This window comes from Coturnix japonica, chromosome 2 (genome assembly GCF_001577835.2).
Source record: "Coturnix japonica isolate 7356 chromosome 2, Coturnix japonica 2.1, whole genome shotgun sequence".
Classification (NCBI taxonomy): domain Eukaryota; kingdom Metazoa; phylum Chordata; class Aves; order Galliformes; family Phasianidae; genus Coturnix; species Coturnix japonica.
This window is the reverse complement of record NC_029517.1, coordinates 67439445-67463877: the sequence shown is the minus strand read 5'-3', so window position 1 is coordinate 67463877 and position 24433 is coordinate 67439445. Positions and strand designations below refer to the sequence as shown.

Here is a 24433-nt window from a genome sequence, read left to right as displayed (position 1 = left end):
TTTTGGGTCATGCCTCACATTGATGTCTAAATTTCAGTTGACATTAATGATGGAGGGACAGAACCTCTATAGCAGTTAGTGTAGTTGATATGTATTAGTGTAATTATTTGTGTTAAGTTTCTTCCATTTTACTGGAGGCCTCTTTAGCAAGCTAAAATATCAGTGCCAGCAAGCTTTCCATTTTATTCTGATTTTTTTCCATTGTGTAGTTTTGTCTGTTATACAGAAAAATCCATGGTGAAAGGGAGCAGAGAGGAAAAGGCTGAGGTAGGTTCACGCTTGCAGAAGGAGGAGCCCCCACAAGGTGTGGGCCAAGAGAAGAAGGCAATCAGAACTGCAAAACTAGAAGCAAAGGGAAGCAGAAGGGGCCAGAAACCAATGTTCCTTCTGGAGTCAGTGACAGCACTTCTCATGGCCTCAGTAGCCTCGGAGATCAGTTGGAAGAATCTGTGTAGATGCTTCCCAGTTTCTCTCCGCAACAGGCAGCAGAGTCAGTCTAGTTATGGTGTTTCCATATGGGCTGGAGTCCCAGAGCTGAGACCAGCTGGAATCCCAGGTCAAAGGTAGTGATACTACTAAGACTGCTGTTTTGGATTAGCCACTACATTGAGCACAAACACCCACCTGATGTGGGTCAGCCTAGTAAAGGGCATCATCTCTCTATCCTCCTCCTGTAAAGCACTCCTTACTTTGGTGGGTGGGAAGTGTCCTTTGGCAGTGTTCTGAGAGCGTGGAAGCACAGACTGTGCATTTTCCTCTAGGATACAAGAAGAAAGTTTGAGAACTGTTGTCACAGACTTTTCTCCCCAGCTTGATCCATTGCCATTTGTCAGCAGCTTTCAATCAGTGCAGCAGTGTTCCTGTCTTAGTCAGTGTGAGTCGATATTTATAGCAGGCTTTTATGAGGCACAGTATCAAATGCCTGACTGAGATTCAGAGGCACTACCCTACTGTGTTCACTAATTTTATATCTCTGTCAGTGAAGCTGCAGCCTTTATAATCCTGTTAGGTGAAATCTTGATCCCACTAAAGTCAGTAGTGAAACTCCCTTTGACTTTTGTGAGGTCAGGACTTCCCTCAGGTTTGACCCACAGTTTGGTCATCATGGGTAGTGCTGGAATGAGCCAGGGTGACAGTCACTGAAACCTCACACTGAGGGATGGATGGTACAGCTGAATGTCATCCTGAGCGCATAAGGCCAGACACACAGCCAGGGTAATTTGCCAGAGCTCCTAGTAACTGACCACACTGAAGGGCATTCTGGTTAACCTGAGCTGCAGGGACTTGCAGTTGTTACCGATGCTATTATTTTACTGACAGAAGTAGCAAATTTACATTAGTGATCAGGTGATTACTAGGGTATATCTTTTTCAAGAAAGTAAGTTCTGCAGTAGATGAGTAATGTGTCAGTATGTTGAGCATTGTTTTTGCTAACACAATATATCCACCAATTGTGTTTTCTGACCACTTTCCCAAGCACACTACTTCTTCATACAAGTTCCAATTACTTTGATTACTTTATGTTCTTAGTTAATTTTAAAGGAGATTCATCTCTTTAGTTGCAGTCTTTTGACATTCGTATTATCTGTCCTTTTTTTTCCCCCCACTTCAAGTGATCTGTTTTTATCTTGGTGGTGGGCCTTCCAAAGCCCTTTAACCTCTACTCAGCTGTCATACTGGCATCGGTCATAAAACAGGCATTGGTCTCATTGGAAGCAAAGGTCAGCTGGATGTGAGAAAGCAGCTTTCCCTGCTCTTCAGCTGTGATACTACAGTTCTTTCACATTCAGATAGCTGTATCTCTCTGACAGTGTCTTTTGTCCTCTTAGAGGTCTGAAAAGAGAAGCAAGCCTGTCATCGGTAGGCTGAAGTCTGCTATGTAGAGCTTCACATCTTCCATAAAAGTTGTTGAGGATCTGCAGATTCAGAAATACTGAAACACACTGATGTGTTCACATGCATTTCAGGAAGAAAAAACACATGTTGGAGACATAAGTGCTTTTCCATGCTAGGATTTTGAATCAGCGTCTGCAGTTACAACATTCTCTAGCAGTAATTTTGCATTAAACGTCTGGTTAACATTTCTGAAGAGACAGCTTGACAACCTGTCATGCGCTGCTAATAAGAAGACTGCTGTTCAACGTAAATACAGATTTGATCCTAAATCTTGCTGAGCCACTGGCTTTAATATGTTTGCTCCTCCTGACAAATCTGTCGCATGTAATCCAGTATTCTACCGAGTCATAATGTGCTTTACAGAATCATCTGCTTTCCCAAAGTAGACTGCTTCCCAAATGTAAGCAGCATGTGCTCTGTCACCTCACCTTGGACTGTGCAATGCTTAGTATAACAAACTGCCACTGAGAAGAAAGAAAGCAACACTTAGCTGGAAATGCTGTACTCATATATTCTCAGGTTTCCCAACGATTCTCTTTTATTATTTCTATTTTTTTTAAATCAATATCATGCTGTCTTGAGAAAAGTTAAATAGACCTGTGTCGTATACACAAATTGCTGCCTAAATTCATCGTTGTTTTTTTCAAGTGTCTCAGATCGTGACTTGCCAGCTGTTTCAGGTCAATGAAAGTGGGGAGTAAAATTCATTAAAATAAATAAATGATGAATTAGAAGCCAAAAAGCAATAACTGGAGAATAGGCCTTGCCTGACATTTCCTGGGCAGATCATGTGTTAACTTCCACAGATGTTTTGTTTCAATAGAAATGAAGCAAATATTAAGTAACTGTTTTAGGTTTTGCTTTCTGCTCTGCTTATATCAGCATTACTACAAACACTTGCTAAGTCCTGAAAAATTGTTACTGAAGTTTTCTCTAGGTCTTAAATTCAGTCTTCACAAACGAGTTGCCCCTCACAGTATAAGCTGTAAGTGGGTAATGAGGGCAACTGAATCATGTTTCATGTAAGTTTGTTATATACAGTTTTTGCTTGTAAACAATTTGCAAAACTGACTTGGTTTTGAAATATCTGTCTTGAAATCTGAGCTTATTGGACCAATCATGAAATTAATTAGAGTCTAGATTGTACCTGTATAATCTCTTTAATTTCAGTGGCATGTTCAGTGAAGAATACGGTGAGCTATGTTATTTCTGACTGCGTAGCTCAATAAGTAAAAGATCTGGATAGAACTTTACATTACCACAACTTGTCTTTGCTGCACTTGTCTTAAAATTGCTTTATATGTGATATTGTTCCTTTTGTCCAGGCAGGCAACGTGGTGACAGGAGAGATGGTAGAAGAACTTATTCTTTCCGGAGCAGACATTATTAAAGTGGGTATTGGGCCAGGTAAGTCAAATCCAGTCAGATGAGGGTGGTTTATGGCAACATGGGTGACTTAGTTCTCCATATGGATCTGGTGTGTAATGCTGCAGATGTCTGCTTGTTAGAATTCCTAGATGACTTAGGACAGTAAAATAACAATACCCTTGCTCTGTAGTACATTTAAGAAATACACGGGCAGAGGGCTAGTGTAGTGTTCTACAAAACCTTGGATACTGTGTTTCCAGGAAATGTGGATACCTACAGTTGGAAGCACTGAGTTGCCTGAGTTGTTGATATAACCAATGGTATTTTATGTCACACTTTTTTCTTTCCCTCCTTTGGCTGTTTGTTTGTGTGCTCTTTCACTTTGCCATTTCTTTCACAGACCACAGCTGGGGTCAGTGTGTAGGGGCTACATTTAAACTGGCTGGCAAGTACCACTAACAGTATAGCTGTGATCAGCCAGTGCAGTGCAGGTGGGTTCTTTATACTGTCAGATGATATGGCCCTTGAGTGAGTAAATTGAGTATAACAAATGATATAACAGAGATTGCAGTTTTTCTCTGGGAGGCCATCAAACAACAGTAAATACTGCAAAATAGTTGAAGGGTAAACAATAGAGATGTTGTGGTGCAGTGTCACAGGAAAGTAGGAAGTCTCTTCACTAGGAGAGTGGTTAGGCCCTGGAACAGGCTGCCCAGGGAGGCTGTGGATGCCCCGTCCTTGGAGGTGTTCAAGACCAGGTTGGACGGGGCCCTGGGCAACCTGATCTAGTAAATGTGTATGTTTGGTGGCCCTGCCAGGCCGGGGGTTGGAACTACTTGATCCTTGAGGTCCCTTCCAACCCGGGTCATTCTGTGATTCTGTGATCTGTGAAAGTACAGATATAAAAGAAGTACTATGGTTTATAGATTCAAAGTAGAAATAGACAAGACTACATAACATGTAGTCCTCAGATTCCTGCCAGTACAGAACTTTACAAGTCAACCAGCCAATGACAGAGGTAACAGATGTGTCTTGCAGAGGGACACCTTTTGAGGTCTCTCCTAGACAATGGTCCACCTTGTGGATAATGGAAGTGATTTCTTATAAAGCACAGAGCACATAAGTATATGCTTTCTCTGTGGATATTATCTTAAAATCATCTTTTTCCTACTTTGCAGAAATACTTTTGAGTGTTTACACTTCGTCTGTTATCAGAAAGATCATTGGAAACTTTTGCTTTACTGACAGTTTTCAGCGTATCTGGATGTCAGTTGGGTAAAGAGATTAACTGCAGTTGAGTGAAAAGATTTCACTGCATTTGGTTTAGGATCTGTTTTCTTGTTATCATGCAGACCTTTATAGCCTGTATCCTAAATGATAAGACATCAAAAAGTAATTCTCATTTTGACACTTAATTTCTCTGGAAAAGTAGAGGAGGTATTCCAGAAGATCTGGAGCCATGTTATCATGTTCAAACTGTAATTGGAGTTTTTATGTTAATGCCTATACCTTTTAAAAAGTATATATACACTTACATATATATGTGTGTGTGTGTGTATGTCTATCTATCTATATCTTTATTTATATCTATATCTATATTTATATATATAGACACACACACACACACACACACACACAGAGTCACACAGGTACCATACATGTATACACACACACACACACACACATTTTCTTTGACAATTAGTTTTTTTTAAAACGCATATAGAAAAGAGATAAATAGAAATATTTATTGGAGGAAATATTCAGCTGTTAAAAGCTGATGCTGAGCCTCACTGAAGTTGAGACTCTCTGGTTCCTTTGTCCCTTTTCCCTTCAGGCACCTTGGTCAGATTTCTTTCCCATTAAGCATTAAATCCCTCATCAGGAAGCATTATGGATGACACCTAAACTGGGAAGAGGGGACCTGGAGAAGAATGGGGGGGGCTGTTAGTCACTTTATTACAGCTGCCATGAAGTAGTGTGATTGCATTTCAAAACTAAATTTCCTGTGTCTTCCTTTTATCAGTGAGAATAACATTTACAATAGAGACTTCATGAGAAATAATAAAGTCAGAAACAAAAAAGACTTTTTTTTTTCCCCACTGTTAAAATAGAGCAATCTTGGAGGTCTTTTCCATCCATTGAGATTCTGATTCAGTGGTTCTTTTCTGTCAGCCTAACTGCCTGTGTTTTTTCCTCTCATTTTCTTGTCTAGGTTCTGTGTGTACCACTCGGATTAAGACAGGAGTAGGCTATCCACAGCTAAGTGCTGTTATCGAGTGTGCAGACTCAGCACATGGCCTGAAAGGACATATCATCTCTGTAAGTAAATATCATCCGCTCTCAGATTCCCCCTGTGCAAACCGCTGCAGAATGGAAGAATCAAATAGTCCAGTACCTTGCATGTTAAAGGCTCTCTTTCTGTCATTTCCAGTTGACCCCTATACTGGCTGCTAGGTAGTGACGATTTAAAGGAACCAACTTGCTTGAATGTTTAAAAAGACTTAGGCATCTAATTCCTTTTTGTGACTTTGGAAAGTTTCTACTTGTTCCCCGAACTGAGTATTTTGTTACACGAACGGAATAAGAAGCTTGAAAATTCTCATACTGAAGCAAAACAGTACTTCCTACAAGAGATTTCTGAAAAATGAGTGAAATGTAAACACAGCCTTCCCGAGAGAGTAGGACTAAGTGACAGACAGGCAGCAGAGGGGAGTACAAGATAAAATAATACGTCTGTCTGTGCTTTGGTAGTTGGATGTATCCAGATAGCATCCTCACAGAGCTCTTTGTGCAGAAACAGGAGCGTTTCAGAGATGGGTTTGGATGAGCACAGCTGCTCGTTTGCCACTGATGCTCTGGGGAAATGCTGAACCTGCAGAGAAAAAAAGAGGATATATATATGCATTGCCTGCTACTGGATGCTTCCAGTCTACCATCAAGATCAGACTCACCTCACATGGAAATCTATAAGCATAGTCTCAGACTGTGTTAGACTGGAGCCCACAGTACCCAAAGGTCCTGTGTGCTTAGGCCCAGCCAGTCATTGTGTTCCCGATGGTGCCAGGCTTGCAGAGAGACTGCAGGCTGTCTGTAAGGTAGCTGATAAGCATGCATTAGGGCTATGCAGTATTCTGTGCTCACAATTACAGTCAGCAGTCTCCTTCTGTGGCTGTAGGAGAGACCACATGTTGAGTTTTAGAGCTATTGGAAATCACTGGAAGGCCCAGATTTGTTTGGTTGTGATTGGTATCCTTGTGAGGAAATGTCTGTGTTTCTGAGGGAGGAAAGTAGGGGAGAGGAGAACAAACTGTGTTTAGGCAAAGGGCCTGACTGTACTTGGAGCTGCAGGTATAGTGGAGCAAGTAAACAAGTATAAGGTACAGTCACATCTCCCTTGTCTTTAATGTTAATGCAGGTACATTCACTCCTCTCTCTTACTACCTTACCTGATTTTGCAGGAAAAAAAAGAAAAGCAGTCTGTGATTTTATGACTAGGGCAGTATTAGAAATGTTTATGCATGTAGCAGACAGCTGAATATGTATGCAATAGAGCATGAAAGACTGACTCATTACTATGAAGATTGGATAACTATATATGTTGTCCTACTAGTGGTGCTCAGAAACTCATCCTGGTTTTGTAATAATCATTTTCTGCTAGCACTCTCAGAAGATTGTTACTTTTCTGCTTTCCCAAGAAAACACGGAGTATATATCAGATGGTTCTGTGTGGTTCTTTTATTTGTTGCTTTGCTGCTGGATCAGTTTCTGATCTGCTTAATCATGGAGACTTCAGTGAGCCTACATACCCCTCTAGCCATTACCCCATTACAAGGGTGTCCAACACCTCTGCAACTCAAGTCTTCCATTTAAGCTAATGAGATTAGAGCAGGGGTTGAGGGTATTATGCTTTAATTATACAGCGTGTAGGTAGATGCTGATGTGTTTATTGGAAAGGCTGGCCTGCATGGTTATTGCTGGACCTTTGGCAAGACTGTTAAAGAAGAGAGGTGCCCTTCTGAGTGGAGACCCCAGATGGAAGTAAATCTATGATTGTAAGTAGAGCTAGAAGCAAGAATTAAACTTGACATTCCTTAAAATGTCTTGTTACTGCCATTTTGTAGATTTGGGAAGGGGCATACCTTACCTGAGTCGAAGGAGACCTCTACAGGCAGAGTCTTACCATGGCCATCTACAGCAATTAGGCAGGAGAAAATATGCCCAGCTATTTTTTGTCACATTGATACCAAAGTGGCAGCAAGGATGTATGGGATTCAAAGCATACCAGCTTTCTTCATGTGGATTATACCTGATGGTGTGGTGTGGGTGTCTTCCTTGGGATGCTTTATTGCATTTTCTTCTGTTGTGTCCAGCACCTTCATCAAATTGCATCTCAGTAATGTCACGTATGAAGGGAAGTAAGCTCTACTCACAGAATAACACAGCATCAGTGCTGAGCATGGTATGGGCTCTCTGAGGAACACCACACACTTCACACACACTCTCTAGCAAGTCTGCTAGAATGGCAGCACAAACTGGGATTTCAAACATCTTGTATTACTGAAGTGATCATGTATGATTTTTGGAGCTGATATGTTGACAATGAAGGTGACAATTTCTAGGAAGACATATTACTTTACAGTCACAGAAGGGGGATGTGAAATTGTACCAGTTACATTCCTCATGCTGAGTTATCTTTAAGACTTGAAGCTCACCTCAGAAATGAATCTTTCATGGCTTGCTGAAAGAGGAAACTCTGCCTAAGATACAGGTGTTGTTTCTATCTCTGCACTTCTATTGTCTGGGGGCCAATAGTCTCATTTTTCATTTGCTTTGAGAAAGCACAGCAGTGAGTTAGAGCAGAGAGGCCATTTAGCAGAAAAGCTCCTTCAGAAACACCCTACTCAATATAAAAGTTTCTTTTTCTTGTAGGTAAGTGAGCAGCTCTGCTGGATAGAGAAGCAGTTGTGGTTTAGTAAACCAGCAAATCTGGGAAATGGAAAATGACCTTATATGTGAGCTCTCTTATTTAGCCATCATTTGATTGTGATCCCTTTTTCCTCTTTACCCTGCCAGGGTAATAGATCATAGGTATTCAGTGAAAAAGATGACGTAGGGGTTCTTTGTCTAGCTACTGCCATACTTTCTCTTCCTCCACGCAGAACGCTTTCCATACAGAAATAGGCCTAGTATATGTAGCTCAGAATAAAGCACCATATGTATTGTTTCTACTGCTGTATATGCCACCTACTTTATATATCTTCTGCAAAATAAATAGCTGTCTGCTGATGCTGTAGGAATAACTAATTATACTGTAAAGGTTGCTTGAAACATACAAGTCATAGTTATACTTCTGTTGTAAGCTGGATATAACATTCAACTAGTTCTTGCTGCTTTTTCATCTTGTGTTTCTCCCCAGGCTAAATTTTGTTATAAATGATCTATCTATTTTGAGAGCAAGACTGGGAAAAAAATAATTTTAGCCATGTTAAAATAACTCTATTGACTGGAAAGCTGTCTTCTCCTTTGCTTCAGCTTAGCACCTAGTTGTTTCTGAGGCATGCCCTCTACAGGCTTCCTGGAAACCCTTTCCAGTAAGCCTCCTTCAGATTAATGCCAGTTCTCCTCAATTTGCAGGGGGATTTGTACATTTAAATTTCCTCAGGGCTGTGAGATAGAGGCTGTCTGCAACAAGCTCCATGGCTGTATCCCAGCAGTTTTACAAGTCATTTTGAGCCCAGATGCAGGCCCTCACTGGAACTAGCTGAACTGCAAGGGGAAGATTCTCAGATTTAATGCAAAGAAAGCACCATCTCATTTTCTAAACAGAGCACTTGATTTTATGCATGTAATGAAATATTGTAATGCATATAGCTTTATTATGGCATCTTCCAGCATAACTGCTTAGTACATCTTCTTTTTGTTTTCCTTTCTTTGAAACATTGTCATTTAATTTACCTGCTTATGTGAAGTGGAGACATTACAGATAAAGAAGTGCTGTGAATCATCATCATTTGTTCCTTTTATCTTAAATGGTAACATATGAGCTTTTGAGATAGTTGCTTAGTCTGCTCAGCATTTTGTACCTTGATTTTTTTAGAAGCTAGTGATTAATGATGACACGGTAAGACCCTCTATCCTCGTGAAAGCATAAAGCCTCCATCACTGCCACTACTGGGTTAATTATGAAAGTCAGGCATGGAGCCACACAACAAGAACAGACAGAAGCCCATCAACCAGAGAGCATTTATAGCCAGCTGGTCTCAGTTAGAGTCAGGCAAATTCCTGACACTGTTCTTTGAAGATTATTAGACCCTTCTTTCTACCTCTTCTGTTCCTCCCCTGACACATGCATACGCACGCTCTCACCCTCCTCCAGGTTCTGACAGAGAGAGAGAATTGCACAAGTACAGCCCTTAACAGGAGAGAAAGAGATTCAGCTGTCAACCCAACACTCATTTCTGGAGCTGACAGCAAGAGCGTCTAGCTCAACAAAAAGCATAATGTGCTAGAGGTTATCAGCAAATGGAATAAAAGCCTTTAAACTTCTGCCAGGCACTCTTTCCAGTGGGATGCCTTTTGAAAAGCCATTCATTTTTGGATCCACCTGCTCAGTTTCTGTCTGAATCCTGTTCTGTGCACAGAGGGGTTCTAACACTCAGCCCCACTGCCAGCTACCCATGAAAGCTGGCTCTAAAATGGCTGCTGGTAGGGGCTTCTAGCTGTGCTCAGCCACAGGTCGTACACAGGCACATATTTCTGGCAACAGGGAGGTGAAACAAAATGAAGCAACCTTACAATTTGGTGAGTAAACCCAAAAGCAGGAAGCCTGTCAGCGGTCTGGAAAGGACCCTGATCTTCAAAGTCTTCAAATAAATGGAGAGCTCTCTTGTTAGGATGACTTTGTAGGGTTGAAGGATCTTTCATCTGATGCTCAGACCTTTATGAAACCCGAAAAGCCATAACACGTGACCTCTGCTATGTGCTTTCCTTTTTAACAGCCCTATCACATATAAATGACTTTCATCCCCCAGCCAAAATGCCCTCATCAGCCACTTTGCTCCGAAACTGAAACACATGCTTCTAAAATGCTAAAGAACTGAAAGAGCTGTTGTTTCTTTACCAAACCCGAAGCAAACAGTGAGGAGTAGGATGAGAGATTAATTTTCACTTACCAAAGATCAGATTACCCAATTTGCCTAAAGATTATCAGATCAAAATCCAACATATCTGATGGTATGTTTCCTTACTCCTCCTACTGTGACCTTTTAATTTATTGTAAACTGCTGAGAAAGTTATTTTAAATGTCTTCGGTGGTTTATAGTAGGGGTTTGTGGTACCTCTGCATCATACAGCCTTTAATTAAAATGGCAGGGAATGATTCAGATCATAAGAAGAGGTTTTTGTTTTCCAGTTTTTGAGATTTAGATAATGTCAGTCAGGAGTTTACATTGCTGCTGTTACCAGTGGTATTATCGTTACACTGTACTGGCAGAGTAAATGAGATCAATATATAAAAGCAATATAAAGGATAATATGGATTCCCTAGAAACTCAGCCAAGTTGCTATACCAGTGATGCAGTCAGCTCCTGCTAAGCTTTTCCTGCAGAGTGGCCATTTGGCTGCAGATCACAGGGTGCTAATGTTTACTGGGTCCCTTCTTTTCTTTATGCAGGATGGAGGATGCAGCTGCCCAGGAGATGTCGCCAAAGCGTTTGGTAAGGACAATATGCAGGGCCACATGTTGCACCCTGCATAACTCCTGCATGACCAGCAATGGTGCAGGAGTCAATTTGACCCCATGTGTGTAATCAGAAGTAGGTTACGTTTGTCCCTATGGGTGACTGCAGTGAAATTAATACACCAGACATGAATTTGCTCTTTGGACTGGACAGTCTAAATTCTACAGAGAAAAGGTATACAATGGTTGAAGTCCTATTTAGAAACTGTCTGCCAGGATGCATAGGATTCAGCCACTGGGATAGCAATAGAGGGAAGACTGATAAGGGTTTCTTTGAGTAGGGTTCAAAGATGACTGTAGCACTGGCTGACCTGAATTCTGGATGGATGAAGAGATGGTGAAAAGTGTGTTGGAGAGAAGAACAAAGAAAAAAGCAGGGCAGATTCCCAGAGATGTTCTTGGGATCAGCTCTCCTCTTGAAGAGATGAGATTTTATTTATAATGTATCCCCTAAAGCTGAGCAGATGTCTAAAATATCCGAGTTAATAATTAACAGGTTTTGTTCTCATGCCAAAAGCTTCAATAAATTGCACGAGCTTTTACTGACAGAATAGAGAATTTAGCCTGTGAGTATTTTCTGTTGGGAAAGTTAATCTCTGTGGAGGGTCGAGGTTAGGATTGTCTCTTAGCTGTAACATTTTTGCTGTTCTGTGTGTGAACAAGGGACTAAAAGGATCCTGAGCTTACAGGACACTTAAAGATAGTTCCCGGTATATCAGATCCTTTGAAGATGTCACAATAGCGTAATGCCCAGAATATAGTAGGACAGCATAGTCTCATTGAGATTTCACGGTTATACAAAACTAGAGACAGCATGTTGTGATACAGCACATCTGCTCAGCAGGAAGCTTTGCAAGTATGGAAAGCACAGTCAGGCCTAAACTGAGATTAAGGACCTTCCAAGAAAAAAATATGAACCTCCTGGAAATTTTGAAGCTGAACTCAGTCTTACAGGTTTGCCAGCAGCTCCTGGTTTTAGACAGTTGAGATGACAAGACATAATTAGAGAATTTTAATCACAGCCCAGGAGTGAATGGTACCAGCAAGGAATCTGCTCTGTCACAGGATTTCACAGGACCACTGAGTTACTCAATGGGTGATGTGATGTGAAGATAGATACTTTCAGCTGAGTGATTCTGACATAGCTCAACAGCAGTAGTCACTCTCTCTGGCAACAAGATTATGTTAAAAAAGAACACCCAACTTCTCCTCGGCTCAGATTAGCCCCCTGTGACATCATGTAGCCTGCAGTGAAAGCTTTGTTCTCTCTGACTTTCTTTGGCTCCTCAGCTGTCCCCAGATGTTGCTTGTGTTGTCTTTGGGACACTGTGAACCTGCAGTGCAGTCTCACTGCATTCCATGCAGCCTGCATGGAAATCTGGCCCTGAAAAGGTCTTTCTTCACAAGAGTATTCCCAAAAATTAGAGCAACAGGCAGCAACTTCAAATATTTTCCCTTGTAGTAGACTTATAGCAAGTCTGAAGGGTCCCTTTATCCTCATCAGGCTATACTGAAGAGAAGCTTGCTTGAAACCTATGAGGGGGCAGGTTCTGGACTTACTGTTTGTTGTGAGATACTGGGATGTCTGAGATAACACAGATTTTTCCTGGGAGAGAATTGGAAATCTAAGATGATACAGACAGAAGTTGTACTCTGATGGTAGGCCAGGCCAATCAGTCTGACCTGTGTGTCGCGGGGATTAGAACTGATAGAGATAATCCTGAGGCAAAGGATTTACCGTATCTGGTTACGTATAATTGAGGCAGCCAGTCTGTGGACACCTGACTAGCTGGAGCTACGTGTGCTTTTTTTAAAGGTGAGTGCCAAAATAAGATTTTGGAGATGGAGGCCTGGATGAAATGTAGACAGGAGACCCAAAGAGGACTTTTTGTTAACTATCATGTCAATTATACTGTCTCTTTTTGATGGGTCATTGTAAAGTCTTTTTGAAAGTGATGTAGAGCAGTGACAGTACAGCCATTTAGATCATTTAAAATATGAGAAAGTCCCAGATATGATGAGTAGCATTGAAAAATAGAAGAGGCAAGTTCATGGCAAGAGATAGGTTAAAGTGGATTGATTGCAACTGAGCAATTGTGGGGGGGGAAAAAGCCAAAACCCGACTACATAAAAATGCTGAGAAGCTTTACAAGTAAAGGTGACACCACTAGTGTGGTGACAGGAATCAAAGTTAGAGTGGGCATTTTGACAGAGGAAAAGCAAGGTAGAAGCTTAGTAAAAAAGGCAAGGAGCAGAGAAACACTAAAGTAAAGGGACCAAAATGCAGGGGACAGATACATTGGGAAAGACTGCTGGAATTCTGGAATTGCTGGATGGAAACTGTTGATGAATTTGGGAAACTGAAGTTGACACTGCCATCTGAGTACTGGAAATGATAATGACAAATGGGTGATCAAGGAGAAAAGAGATTTTGAAAGCATGAAAGAACCTCGTCTCTAAGATGGTTCACATAACTGCACCCTTGGAAGGGCTGATAACATGAATACATTTTTCAGAATGCCCCAGGGAGGCACTACTGTCCCTGTTTTTATAGATGAAAAGTCAAAGCACAGAAATACTAAGTTCAGTCGCCTGAGGTCACATATTTTTTTGTGAAACAACCAGGAACAGAATGTGCCTTTTGAGTCCTAAGCCAGCATCTTAAATGCAATATTTCTGTTCCTTGCAGCACTGGTGAGAAAGGATATGTGAACAGAGAGTGAAAATGAAGGAAAAATCAGATGGCAGAGTGAACTGGGAACATGCACTGGTTCCAAAATATACCTGACAGATCATGCTGGCTTTTTTTCTTGTTTTCAAAAGCTTTGCCTGTACACCTACTGTTGCAAAGGCTCACTGTCTCATCTGGAGCACAGGTGAATGTTGCTTCCAGGGCCAGCTGTGCTGCATCTGCATGGAGGGCTGGCCATGCTACAAATCTAGGCCTACTCCACCTGAATTTATGGAGAACTGATCTTGGTTATCAGTAATTATTGTATTATCAAACATACAAAAGCCATCTGAGGGACTCCATCCAGATCCATCAGAACTGTGTGAGAGCTGAAAGGGGAGGGTGGCTTCACCATATTCAGCTTCAGCAGGACTCTGTGCTGTATTTGTAGTAGCATGGCTCCCCTCATCTGGAAGGGCTAGATGAATTGTGTTGTAGTTTGAAAGAGTTGATTAAGTTGGAGGAGTTTCAATCTTGTAATGTTTCATTTGCTGTCCTCTCAAAATGTGCAGTCAAAAGAAAATAATAGGCAGATACTTAAGTACGCAGGAACTGTGATCCTAAATCTTAGATTTTGTTTGTCTTTTTGGCACTAATTGGAAGCTGTAGGACCTGCAATCAGAGACAGAACTAGAAACTGTTAAATTGCTAAGCCACTGTGCATTGTGTCTGAGGAGCTGTGATAGTCCAGCGAAGTTGCTAGTGACCAGAAGAGGGGACATATAACCCCCATTTTTAAAAAAAGAAAAAAGATCTGTGGAACTACTGGCCAGTCAGTCTCACCTCCATTCTCAGATTATGGGGCAGACCCTCCTGGAAACTATGCTAAGGGAATAGGGAGAACAGATGTGACTGGTGACAGCTGGTATGGCTTCATTAAGGGAAAATGACATCTGACAAATTTGGTGGCCTTCTGTGATGGGGTTATAGTTTTGGTGGATAGGAAAGAGCAATTGACGTCACCTGCTTGGACTTGTGCAAGGTATTTGACACTGTCCTGCATAATGTGCTTGGGTCTAAATCAAAGAGACATGGGTGTGACAGAGAGACCACTCAGTGGATAAGGAATTGGCTGGATGGTCACACTTAAAGACTTGCAGTCAATGGTACAGCATCCAAGTGCAGACCTATTACGAGTGGCATTCCTCAGGTGTCAGTATTGGGACCAGTGCTGTTTAACAAGTTTGCCACTGTGGGACTGAGTGCACCCTCAGCAGGTTTGCTGACAATACCAGGCTGCTGACACACAGGACCTTGACAGGTTAGGGAACTGGGCCCATGCAAACCTCATGAAATTCAACAAAGCCAAACGCAAGGTCCTGTACCTGGGTTGGGGCAAACCTACACACCCCTACAGGCTGAGTGGCGAATGGATTGAGAGTGGCCCTATGGAAAAGGACTTGAAAGTGTTGGTTGATGAGAAACTCAACATGAGCCAGCAATGTGTGCTTACAGCCCAGAAAGCCAACCCTATCCTGGTCTGTATCAAAAGAAGCATGACCAGGAGGGTGAGGGAGTTGATTGTCCCCCTCTGCTCTTGTGAGGCCCCATCTAGAGTACTGCATTCAGTTCAGTTCTGGGGCTCCAACATAGAAGAACATGGAGCTGTTGAAGCAGGTCACAAGGATGATTAGAGAACCGGAACACCCCTCCTGTGAAGACAGGATGAGGGAGTTGGGGTTGTCCAGCTTGGAGAAGACTCTGGGGAGACCTCATTGGGCCTTTGCCCTACCGAAAGGGGCAGCGGGAAAGCTGAGCAGGGACTCTTTGTCAGGGAGTAGAGTGACAGGACAAGAGGTAATGGTTTTAACCTAAAAGAAGGTAGATTTTGACTAGGTATTTGGAAGAAATTCTTCACTATGAGGGTGATGAGGCACTGGAACAGGCTGCCCAGAGAAGCTATGGATAATCTATGGAGACATTCAGGGCCAGGTTGGATGGAGCCCTGGGCAATCTGTACTAGTGGAAGATGCCCCTGCATGTGGCAGGAGTGCAGAACTAGATAGTCTCTAAGGTCCCTTACAAACCAAATCATTTCATAGAATAATAGAACAGAACTGGCAAATTAGAGTCTAGTGCTCTTTGGCAGGCCTTTGATTTGTTTAAAAACTTCTTTGTAACCTTTACTCCAAATCCTTTCCTCCTTCATCACATTGTTATCTTCCATTCTTGAACGAGACATTACTAGATTTCCTAGAGTAATTATTTTTTCACAAAGGTGGAACAGGAGTGTGTCAGGAAGCAGCAGGAGCTCCCTGCCCATAATTGGGAATTATCTTAAAGGATAAGCATTCCCATTGTTTTGGGTGAGTTAATAGTAGGATCAGGCGTGAGTCGAACTGAGGCTTTAAAACTTGGCCATCTGCAACAAAAGAACTCAGGTAGCTGGCACAACAGGATACCTAAAAGTGTGCCTGCCTATAAACTTTGTTTGTGATATGCTTAGCATTTTGGAACAAGCTTCGTTTTTAATATCCTTTTACTTGGGACATATTGTTCTTTTCAAACAACCAGGCAAAAGGAGGTGAGGTCAACAGTGCAGCTGGTTGCTGTGCTCACAACCATTGCTGATAGGTCTGCTCTTCAGCAAAAGGGAGGTGGGAGGAAACTGGCTTTTGTAAACCAAAGCACACTCCACAGTGCTCATTTATTCTAAGATCAAAGTAGTCCCAAGTTCAGGTTTATGTACAGAGCTTTTAAACAGATGGCAGAAGCTGAGTAGATTTGATAATTACCTCGCTTACTTTTCAGATTTGGATAGTGGCAGATCAGATCGAATCGTAAGTGCCAGACTTACCTAGCCTAGGATCTCCCTAGCATCTGGACATGTTCATGACTGGGTGTGGTTAACTCAGGCTCACCTGCTTTCTAGGAAGTGAGGATTATATCCCTGTTCTTTTGCCAATTCTAGGAAGAAGTTGAGCAGAGAGGAGGCCTGTTCTACAACATGCACATGGAAGCAGAGAGTTTCAGGGATAGGTCACCACAGCCTCATAAAAGAATCAAACCAAACTTCTCCAAACAAGACTAGATATGCCAAAATGCCACAGGAGTAGCTGCTGGTGGAGTAGTTCCAGTACAGCTGGAAATACTGGAAATCACAATCACAGTCTTGGAAAACCAAGAGTAATTCTGAAAATGCTTATTTTACTCTCAGGGGACCAGTTTCGTTATTTGCAAAGCCTGGGAAGATGCACAGACTGAGCAGGTGTGACTGTGTATTCAGCATTGTCACTCAGCAATCGAATAAATGTATTATTTAGGAGTTGTAGCTACAGGCAAACCGATTCTGTGCTAAATGCCAGGTACTACACAACCCAACAGGAAACAAACACAGACCTATCCTGATTCCCAGATCACCCTGTGCTGCACTGGACAAATATAGCTGATGGCTTCAAAAAGTCCATCAGTTCATTAAAAAATCTGAGCGTCTTATGTCAGCGTTAGCAGTAGGACATTCATAGTTATGCCTTCCTTGAGGATATATTCCCATTTCCTTGAGGATATATTCCCAGCCTTTACACTTCAAAGGCCTTCAAGCAGGAGCTGTCCTCTTCTTTGTATAGCACAGAGAAGAACAGGTTCCACCCTGTTATTAGGGCTTCTAAGTACTGCAGTCACAGAAATAGTTGTTAAGATGTGCTCAGATACTTCTATGAACTAAAGGATTAAAACCATCTGAAATAAAGAGTGTGGGGCAGAGTAGAATAATCTTATGCCTTCAGCCCCATAAAAGAAAATTATTCTTTCTATTTAAAGTATCAGAGAAGTAGAATTCAGTGTGTTTCAACTCTTCAGTAAAGCATTTCTTCAAGTTTACTGCATGTATTGCATAGAAGAATGTCTGCCCCCAGCTGTGTAGGGCTGTCAATTGTTTTTGGATACTACTGTGTTTTTGCTTTGTCTTACACCCTTTCTCCATTCCCTTCTTACTTACACGTCACTCTGCTGATTACAGGAGCTGGTGCTGATTTTGTCATGCTTGGAGGAATGTTTGCAGGCCACGACCAGTGTGCTGGAGAGATTATAGAAAAGAATGGCAAGAAAGTGAAACTCTTCTATGGGATGAGCTCTGATACAGCCATGAAGAAGCATGCAGGAGGGGTTGCTGAATACAGGTAAGAATTTCTCTAGGAATTGCAAATACATAACTCCTGAAAGTGAACTGTGCAAAAGCCATGCGTTGCAAACAGGCCTGTGCTTCTGTTCTTGTTTAGGAATCCATTAGAAACACAGCATCTGATCACTAGGAGGGATGAGATCAAAGAGGAGACAGGGAGAAGTGGGAGTGAGGGTGGCTAGCTGAGAGCAACCATGTTCACTGAGTTGCAGCCAGTTCAAACTGGGAAGCCATTCATCAGTGTTCTGACCTTTGGGCCTCTGAAGATGTGTGTGAATTACACATGGGTACATGGCACACCAAGCTGTGGTTTCTGGCTCTCTCCTTAAGCAGATTGTGCGTCCTGTTGGTGTATGGATTCCCAGCTGGCCCATATGCTTCTCTCTGCTTGCAAAGAGTGGGTGCCTGGTGAGTCAGTGAAGCTCAGCTGGGATTGGCCCCAGTTTGGTGCAGAGTAACAGCTGTAATAGTACCAAGAGCCCAAGACCATCAAAGCCTTCTCAGTCACAGGCTGTAGCCACAGTACTCACACCTGGCTTTGATGGCAGTCTTTTTACACAGCAGAATCATGCAGTACATATTTCTCACTCCTTCTGGGGTAAGAGAGCACCAGAGTAGCCCATTATCCATTTCCCAAAATCATACAGCTTGTGGGAGCTTGGGTTGTCAGATAAAATCCTCAGAGAGAATGCTTGGGGAAGGGAAGGCAGGCAGGCTTTGCAAAGGAATCTTGTCCATTGCTGCTTTACTCTTGAAAGCGCCGAGAAACGTTACTTTCCAAAAAAGCAGGTGACTCCAGAAAACTTCCTCATTTTGTTTCCTTTAATGGCAGTTATCACCACTGCCCTGAGACATCATTCTTGCATACTGTGCTAGAGAGTCTTGCATACTGTCTTACATGATACGCTGACTGATTGAAAGTGTTACTTTGCAATCTTCTCTTCCACTGGTGTAGATTTAGACTCTGGTCCTATGATAGGGTGCTGTTTGTAAGGTTCTCAAAGCCAGTGACTTTTGCTACTGTTCCAGGCATTTAGGATGGGTTTTATTGGCCCTGTCTGCTATACAGCTCTTCTGGCATGCTTTTTTCCCCGATGTGCTCATCTGCTATCAAGAGTTTCAGCACTGTAGAGTTGACAATGCAGAATGGGAAGCAGATTGATATTTGCAAAACAAAATGGAATCCATGCTTTGATATGAAGATGGGGTGGAGCTTGATGATCCTTGTAGTCCCTTCCAAACCAACCCATTCTATGATGTGCTTATAGGTCCGTGGCAAAGAAGGAGACATGTATCAGATATAGCACTGGCTAGAGAGCATATTTGATCCCACCTTCCATCTCCCACCCCAAAAATCAACTCATGTAGTATATCTGATACTTGTCACGAGTGGAAATGCACCATAAAATTATGCAGTGGTACATCCAGAATGGTAAGATACATCCTATTCAAGCATTTAAACTAGTCTCCATTGGCCTAAAACACAAGCTTTCAAACTGCAACAGTAATAGAGACTAAGGAGGATTAGTGGTAGTTACTATGCAGGAGAGACCCGGTGACTAATAAAGTCATTAACTTCTCTGGTCTGGCAGAAAATGCAGGCTCATTAAAATAGAATTATATATGAAGATGGGGAAACGAGCTTATGGGTGCTGCACTTACCTGATAGTCTGTGCCTACTAAACAGTGTAGCTCAGAACTAGATTCTGAGGAAGACTTCTGAGAATAAAAATATCAGTAGGACACAGGGAGAAGAGATGATAGTAAAGAGTTTTTTCAAGGGCAAAGAATCTTGTGATGAGTTTTGGCATGTCCCAAAGTCACTTTTTTGCAAGAAATAAAGATGTTTGACAAGGAGAAATATAAAATAAGCACTGTAGTTTGAGGAGTATATATATATCCTAGCAGATTCTCAAGCCAAGATTTTTCTCCATGTGATTGGACAAGAACAGAACAGGGATACCTTTGCCTTTTGCCTGAGGAGAACTTAGATTTCTTGAATGGAGCGTACGCTTTCTTCTTTTTTGGGGAGAGAGAAAATAAGGCAAGCAAGGATAGAGACCACAGTATTGTTCAGTTAGAGCCAATTTGCTTTTGTTAACCCTTCTAAGATCTTGCATGAATGCTGTGGTCACTCAGCAATTCAGAGCTGCTACTAAACTAGCTTTGGCGCTTATACTAACTGGGGGTGAAATTTGGGCCACTGAGACAAAATAGCATCTGGCTGCTACTTACTATCTTTTTCTGTATCTTAAATGATAGCCTGAAAGAACTGCCTCCCATTTCCTGCTATCTCTTAAATGCTCCACTTGTGAGGCTGCTTCATGCCATGGCAACCTGACCCCTTTGCCCAGGTTCACATTTTGCCAGACTGACAGAATACCATCACTCCATCACACCCTTCCTTCACAGAAACACAGAATGACCTGGGTCAGAAGGGACCTCAAGGATCATGAAGCTCCAGCCCCCCCTGCCTGGCAGAGCCACCAAACTTCCATGTTTACTAGATCAGAGGGGGCCCAGGGCTCTGTCCAACCTAGCCTTGAACACCTCCAAGGATGGTGGCATCCACAACCTCCCTGGGCAGCCTGTTCCAGTGCCTAACCACTCTCCTAGTAAAGAGCTTCCCCCTGGATTCCTTCTAGGATTCCTACCTGCGGTGCTCATCCCTCCATGCCGGCAGCAGTATTTTGCTGACTGGGAATCAGGGCATATACCACAGATTAGACCCATGCAAAATGTCTAAAGGAAATTGTTCGCCCTTTCTATTTGCTGTTCAGTGGCTGGCAAGAGACATAGAGTCTGCCCGAAGCATCTGAGCACACCCATTCCCAGCTGCTGGGAGACCCAACTGCTCCTTCTTCACCTCTCTTTTCTGAGAAAGGGTTGATTTCTGATCATAGATTCAAGAGAGGTGTCAGAGCTGCAAACCCCTCAGCAATTTCTGCTGACATGCTTACACAGCCCGCTGCCAAATGTGCCAGCTCCTCTGACACACCTTGTAATCCATGTGCAAAATCCTTGTAATCCGTGGCAAAACAGTCTAAACTAGGGAAACTTTTACTTATTTTGCCTTACTGCCAGCTAACACAAACTTGTAATCAGTGATTTGGGTAACTAAGCCAATACCTAAGTCAGTCCCTTTGACATGGTGCACCCCCTTCCAAGGGTGCATCTCTAGCTGTGTGGCTTCTCAGATGCATCCAGGCACATCTTCTAGAGGCTACTGGCTGTTTCTTAAAGGCACTTGAGCAGAGGTGTAGAGTGCTTCCCCAGCTCACTGTAGTTTTGGCACTGGTGAGGTTTGCTGGAACTGACCATGACTGGCATGACGCAGATCACGTCATTCTGCCACACACGTCATGCTGGCAGCCCGTCACCCAAACCATCATTTAATTCCAGTGCATCATGTGTATGTATAACAATCATATGGTCATGCGTAAATTCATTGAGTGCTCATGCACATACTGGTTGAGTTGTCAGGCCTAAAATATTTCTGCATGCATTCATGAGCTGGTTGCGTATTTATGCAAAAAATTAATTGGGCATTCATGTATAAATTGGGTTTACTCAGTACTCTTGCACAAACTAACATGACACACGCATGAGACTGCAGCAAGCTCTGTGATTTATGGCCAATCTATTGCTCTCCCTCACTTCTGCAAAGCGCATCTCAAAGAACTCAAGGAACATTAATCCAAAATGAACTCTTCCAGCATCATCACAACCTTAATATACATCAGTTTTAAACTCCAGTCTTCCTCTGTTTGTCCCAGAAAGCAGAGATGAATTTGGTAACAGCGCATTTAGTAAAACATAACTCTGTCCTGGGAATCATGTTACAGGAGTCGGCATCAGTTTGGTTATATACCCATTGAACTTCACCACTGGCCAGACTATGGAAGTGAATATTGCAGCAACATATGCATACACTTAATAAAACTCCAGACACTCTCCAGGTGGTAGGATTTGTTAGCACAGTCTGAACTGTTGCCTGTTATAAACTCTAATGCTGCCCCTGCAAGACTGGAGTACTAAGGTTAACATTAACACAGCCCAAACAGCAGACTTCAGACTTCATCCCTGTGGATGAGATTAGAGGTAGTTACAACAACAATCTCAGTACGTACTTAGTACAAATTTCATGCTTTGCTCCTGCAAAACACACAACTCAGAAAGCCACAACAGTTTGAATAGATATCCTTTTACAAACCCTATGGACTAGATTATCAGTGTTAATGCCATTATGATCTGAACGCTTCCTGTAAGTGTTAGGTCTTGTTCCTTCAAAATGAATCGCTAAGAACGTAACAGTAATTGAAGTTATTCACCATGCTTTAGCATAGAAGCAAATGATTAAGATCATACAAGCAAAGATTGATACCAGTGTTGAAAGTACCAGTAGGGTCGTGAGACCAATAGCTGTAGAGCATCATCTTAGCTCCATAATTAGAGTGTTCAGCATTCACAATACTGCCTTGTGGGCATTTCCCCATCTGGGGAGTAAGATGATGCACCAATGAGCTTAGGTCTCTTGGCCCTTGCTCTACAGACATAACATTTACTGAGCATAGATTTGCACTGTCCTTGAGCACAGATTTCTGTCCCAATTCCATCTTGTAGTCCTTTTTCTTCAGGAGCATATGGAAGTCACAGCATGTAGAGTAGGAGCATAGAGAATTTTCAGCCCTCTTGAAACTTTTTTTTCCCCCCCCAAGACTGAACATAAAATTGGACTCTCAGCATTTTCCTTAGGGCTGATCTCACTCCAGCATGCTTCTCTCACTCCAAAGCAATCACCATTTTGATAATTGTTTGATCTTCGAAGCCAGAATGGGCATCACTCAGGGGCAGTTACTCTAAATGTCCCATGCTTTTAAAATTTTGCTCTGAAAAAAAGGCCACCAAGCGCTCACAGTCCACAGAGTAACACTCCTGTTACTTCAGGTCTGTTTAACTGCTGTGACTGAGCCTGCCTCTAAGAACTTCATTTTCCAGTCAGCTCTATGCTAGCAAACACTGCAACTAATGCTTCACACAATTAACTGGGTGCTTGAACTGATGGCAGCATTCTTGCATCACTTCATTCATTAGCTGAATGGACTGTCATGCATGAGTGCAGAAAAACCTACATTTTTTGTCCTATTTAGCAGTAGGGCTCTTTCAGATGATGGCAGGATCTGGTAAATGAAATACACACTGGTTTCCCCAAGCCCCCACTGTGCGACGTGTCTCAGTAGCCTCATGGAAAGCTCCCAGGAGGCTGAGCTGAACCCCTAGACTCTGACTGGAGGAGGTGGGCATGGTCAAAAACCAACCTGCAAAACTGAAGCAGGGCCACTTGTGTGTCCTTTTGTGGGCCAAGCCTTCTCTTGCTGCTGGAATTAGGGCTAGAAGTAAAAGCTTGTAAACTCCCACAGCTGGGCCCTGACACACCACTGTGCCCCAGTGCAGTCTGCTGGGTAGTAGCAGTACATATATTTTCCACTAGCCACTTATTACAATGTTTATTTAAGAGTTTCTTGCAAGAAAGAGTCAATTACTCCTCAGATGTAAGGAGATTAATCATGGTTCCTCATTCACATGGCATATTAACACTTCTCCTTTATTGTCTCCCTAAGGCTTTGACCTCACATTTAAACTAACAGAATGAAATATAGCCAGGCTCACTCTCAAGTACCTCCACATAGCCGCTGGTGCTATTGTTAATGATTTGCAAATGGAGCTTCCAAACAGGCATGCCCTTTCTTTCAAGCACTATCCCCTAGACAACTCATTTAAGGATGTATGGATGGAATAATGCAAGAATAGTTATGTAAATTTAGAGTAATACAAGAATAGTTGTAAATAGATAGCCAGAGGGTATCCCAGAGGGTATCTATGGGAAAAACTCACCAACTCTGAGGCCTTCAGTCAAGATGGAAAATGTTGAGGCTTGCCACCAGAACTCCACAAAGGAGCAATCTCCAGAAAGAGATGCTGCCTTAGTGGTGGTCAGCCCTTAAATGAAATCTAGGAGAGGTGGAGTCAAGCTCCACCCCTTCTGGGAGCACAGCTGAATTACCAACACTTGCCTCACGTGTTTTAATCAGAGGTTCAGGCTGCGATTAACAGTTTCCCATACAAAGGGAGAAGTAAATAAAGCCACATTTACAACAGTGAAGGATCCCTGCCATTATTTTGGAAGGCGGGGGGGGGGGAAGAGATGAAAGTCATTTGCTTGGAATCTCTTATCTTCAGATGTGTTCTTGTTTTTTGCTGTCCTTTTTGCCTGGCTCACTTCTCTGCTTCTGGGGTCAGCTCTGCTGCAGCTTCCTGTAACAGGTTTCCCACTATATCTGTGTTGGGCCCAGAAAACTGGGCCGGCAGGAGACAGCCAGAACATTTCCGTGTCTGATCAATGGCAAGGGAGGGAGCCCTGCAGAGTTCTGCTGACAGAGCCTGCCAAGACTCAGCTCTCACATTTTCACAAGGGACCTATGCCTGGCCATTACTTTAAAGCTTGACATTTTAGGTCAGGGTCAAGTTGGTCTTTCAGTAAACCTCGAAGCTTCACTTCAATGTAGTGTATGATGTAGTA

The 24433-nt window shown here is 42.5% G+C and overlaps 1 protein-coding gene across 1 annotated transcript in view; it reads left to right on the top strand.

Moving 5' to 3' along the window:
- GMPR (guanosine monophosphate reductase) overlaps positions 1-24433 on the top strand; it is a 38941-nt gene that overhangs the window by 10166 nt on the left and 4342 nt on the right. Inside the window, 4 exon segments of the mRNA XM_015854675.2 lie at positions 3222-3303; positions 5477-5583; positions 10937-10979; positions 17692-17851. Of these exon segments, the coding sequence (XP_015710161.1) occupies positions 3222-3303; positions 5477-5583; positions 10937-10979; positions 17692-17851 (392 nt within the window).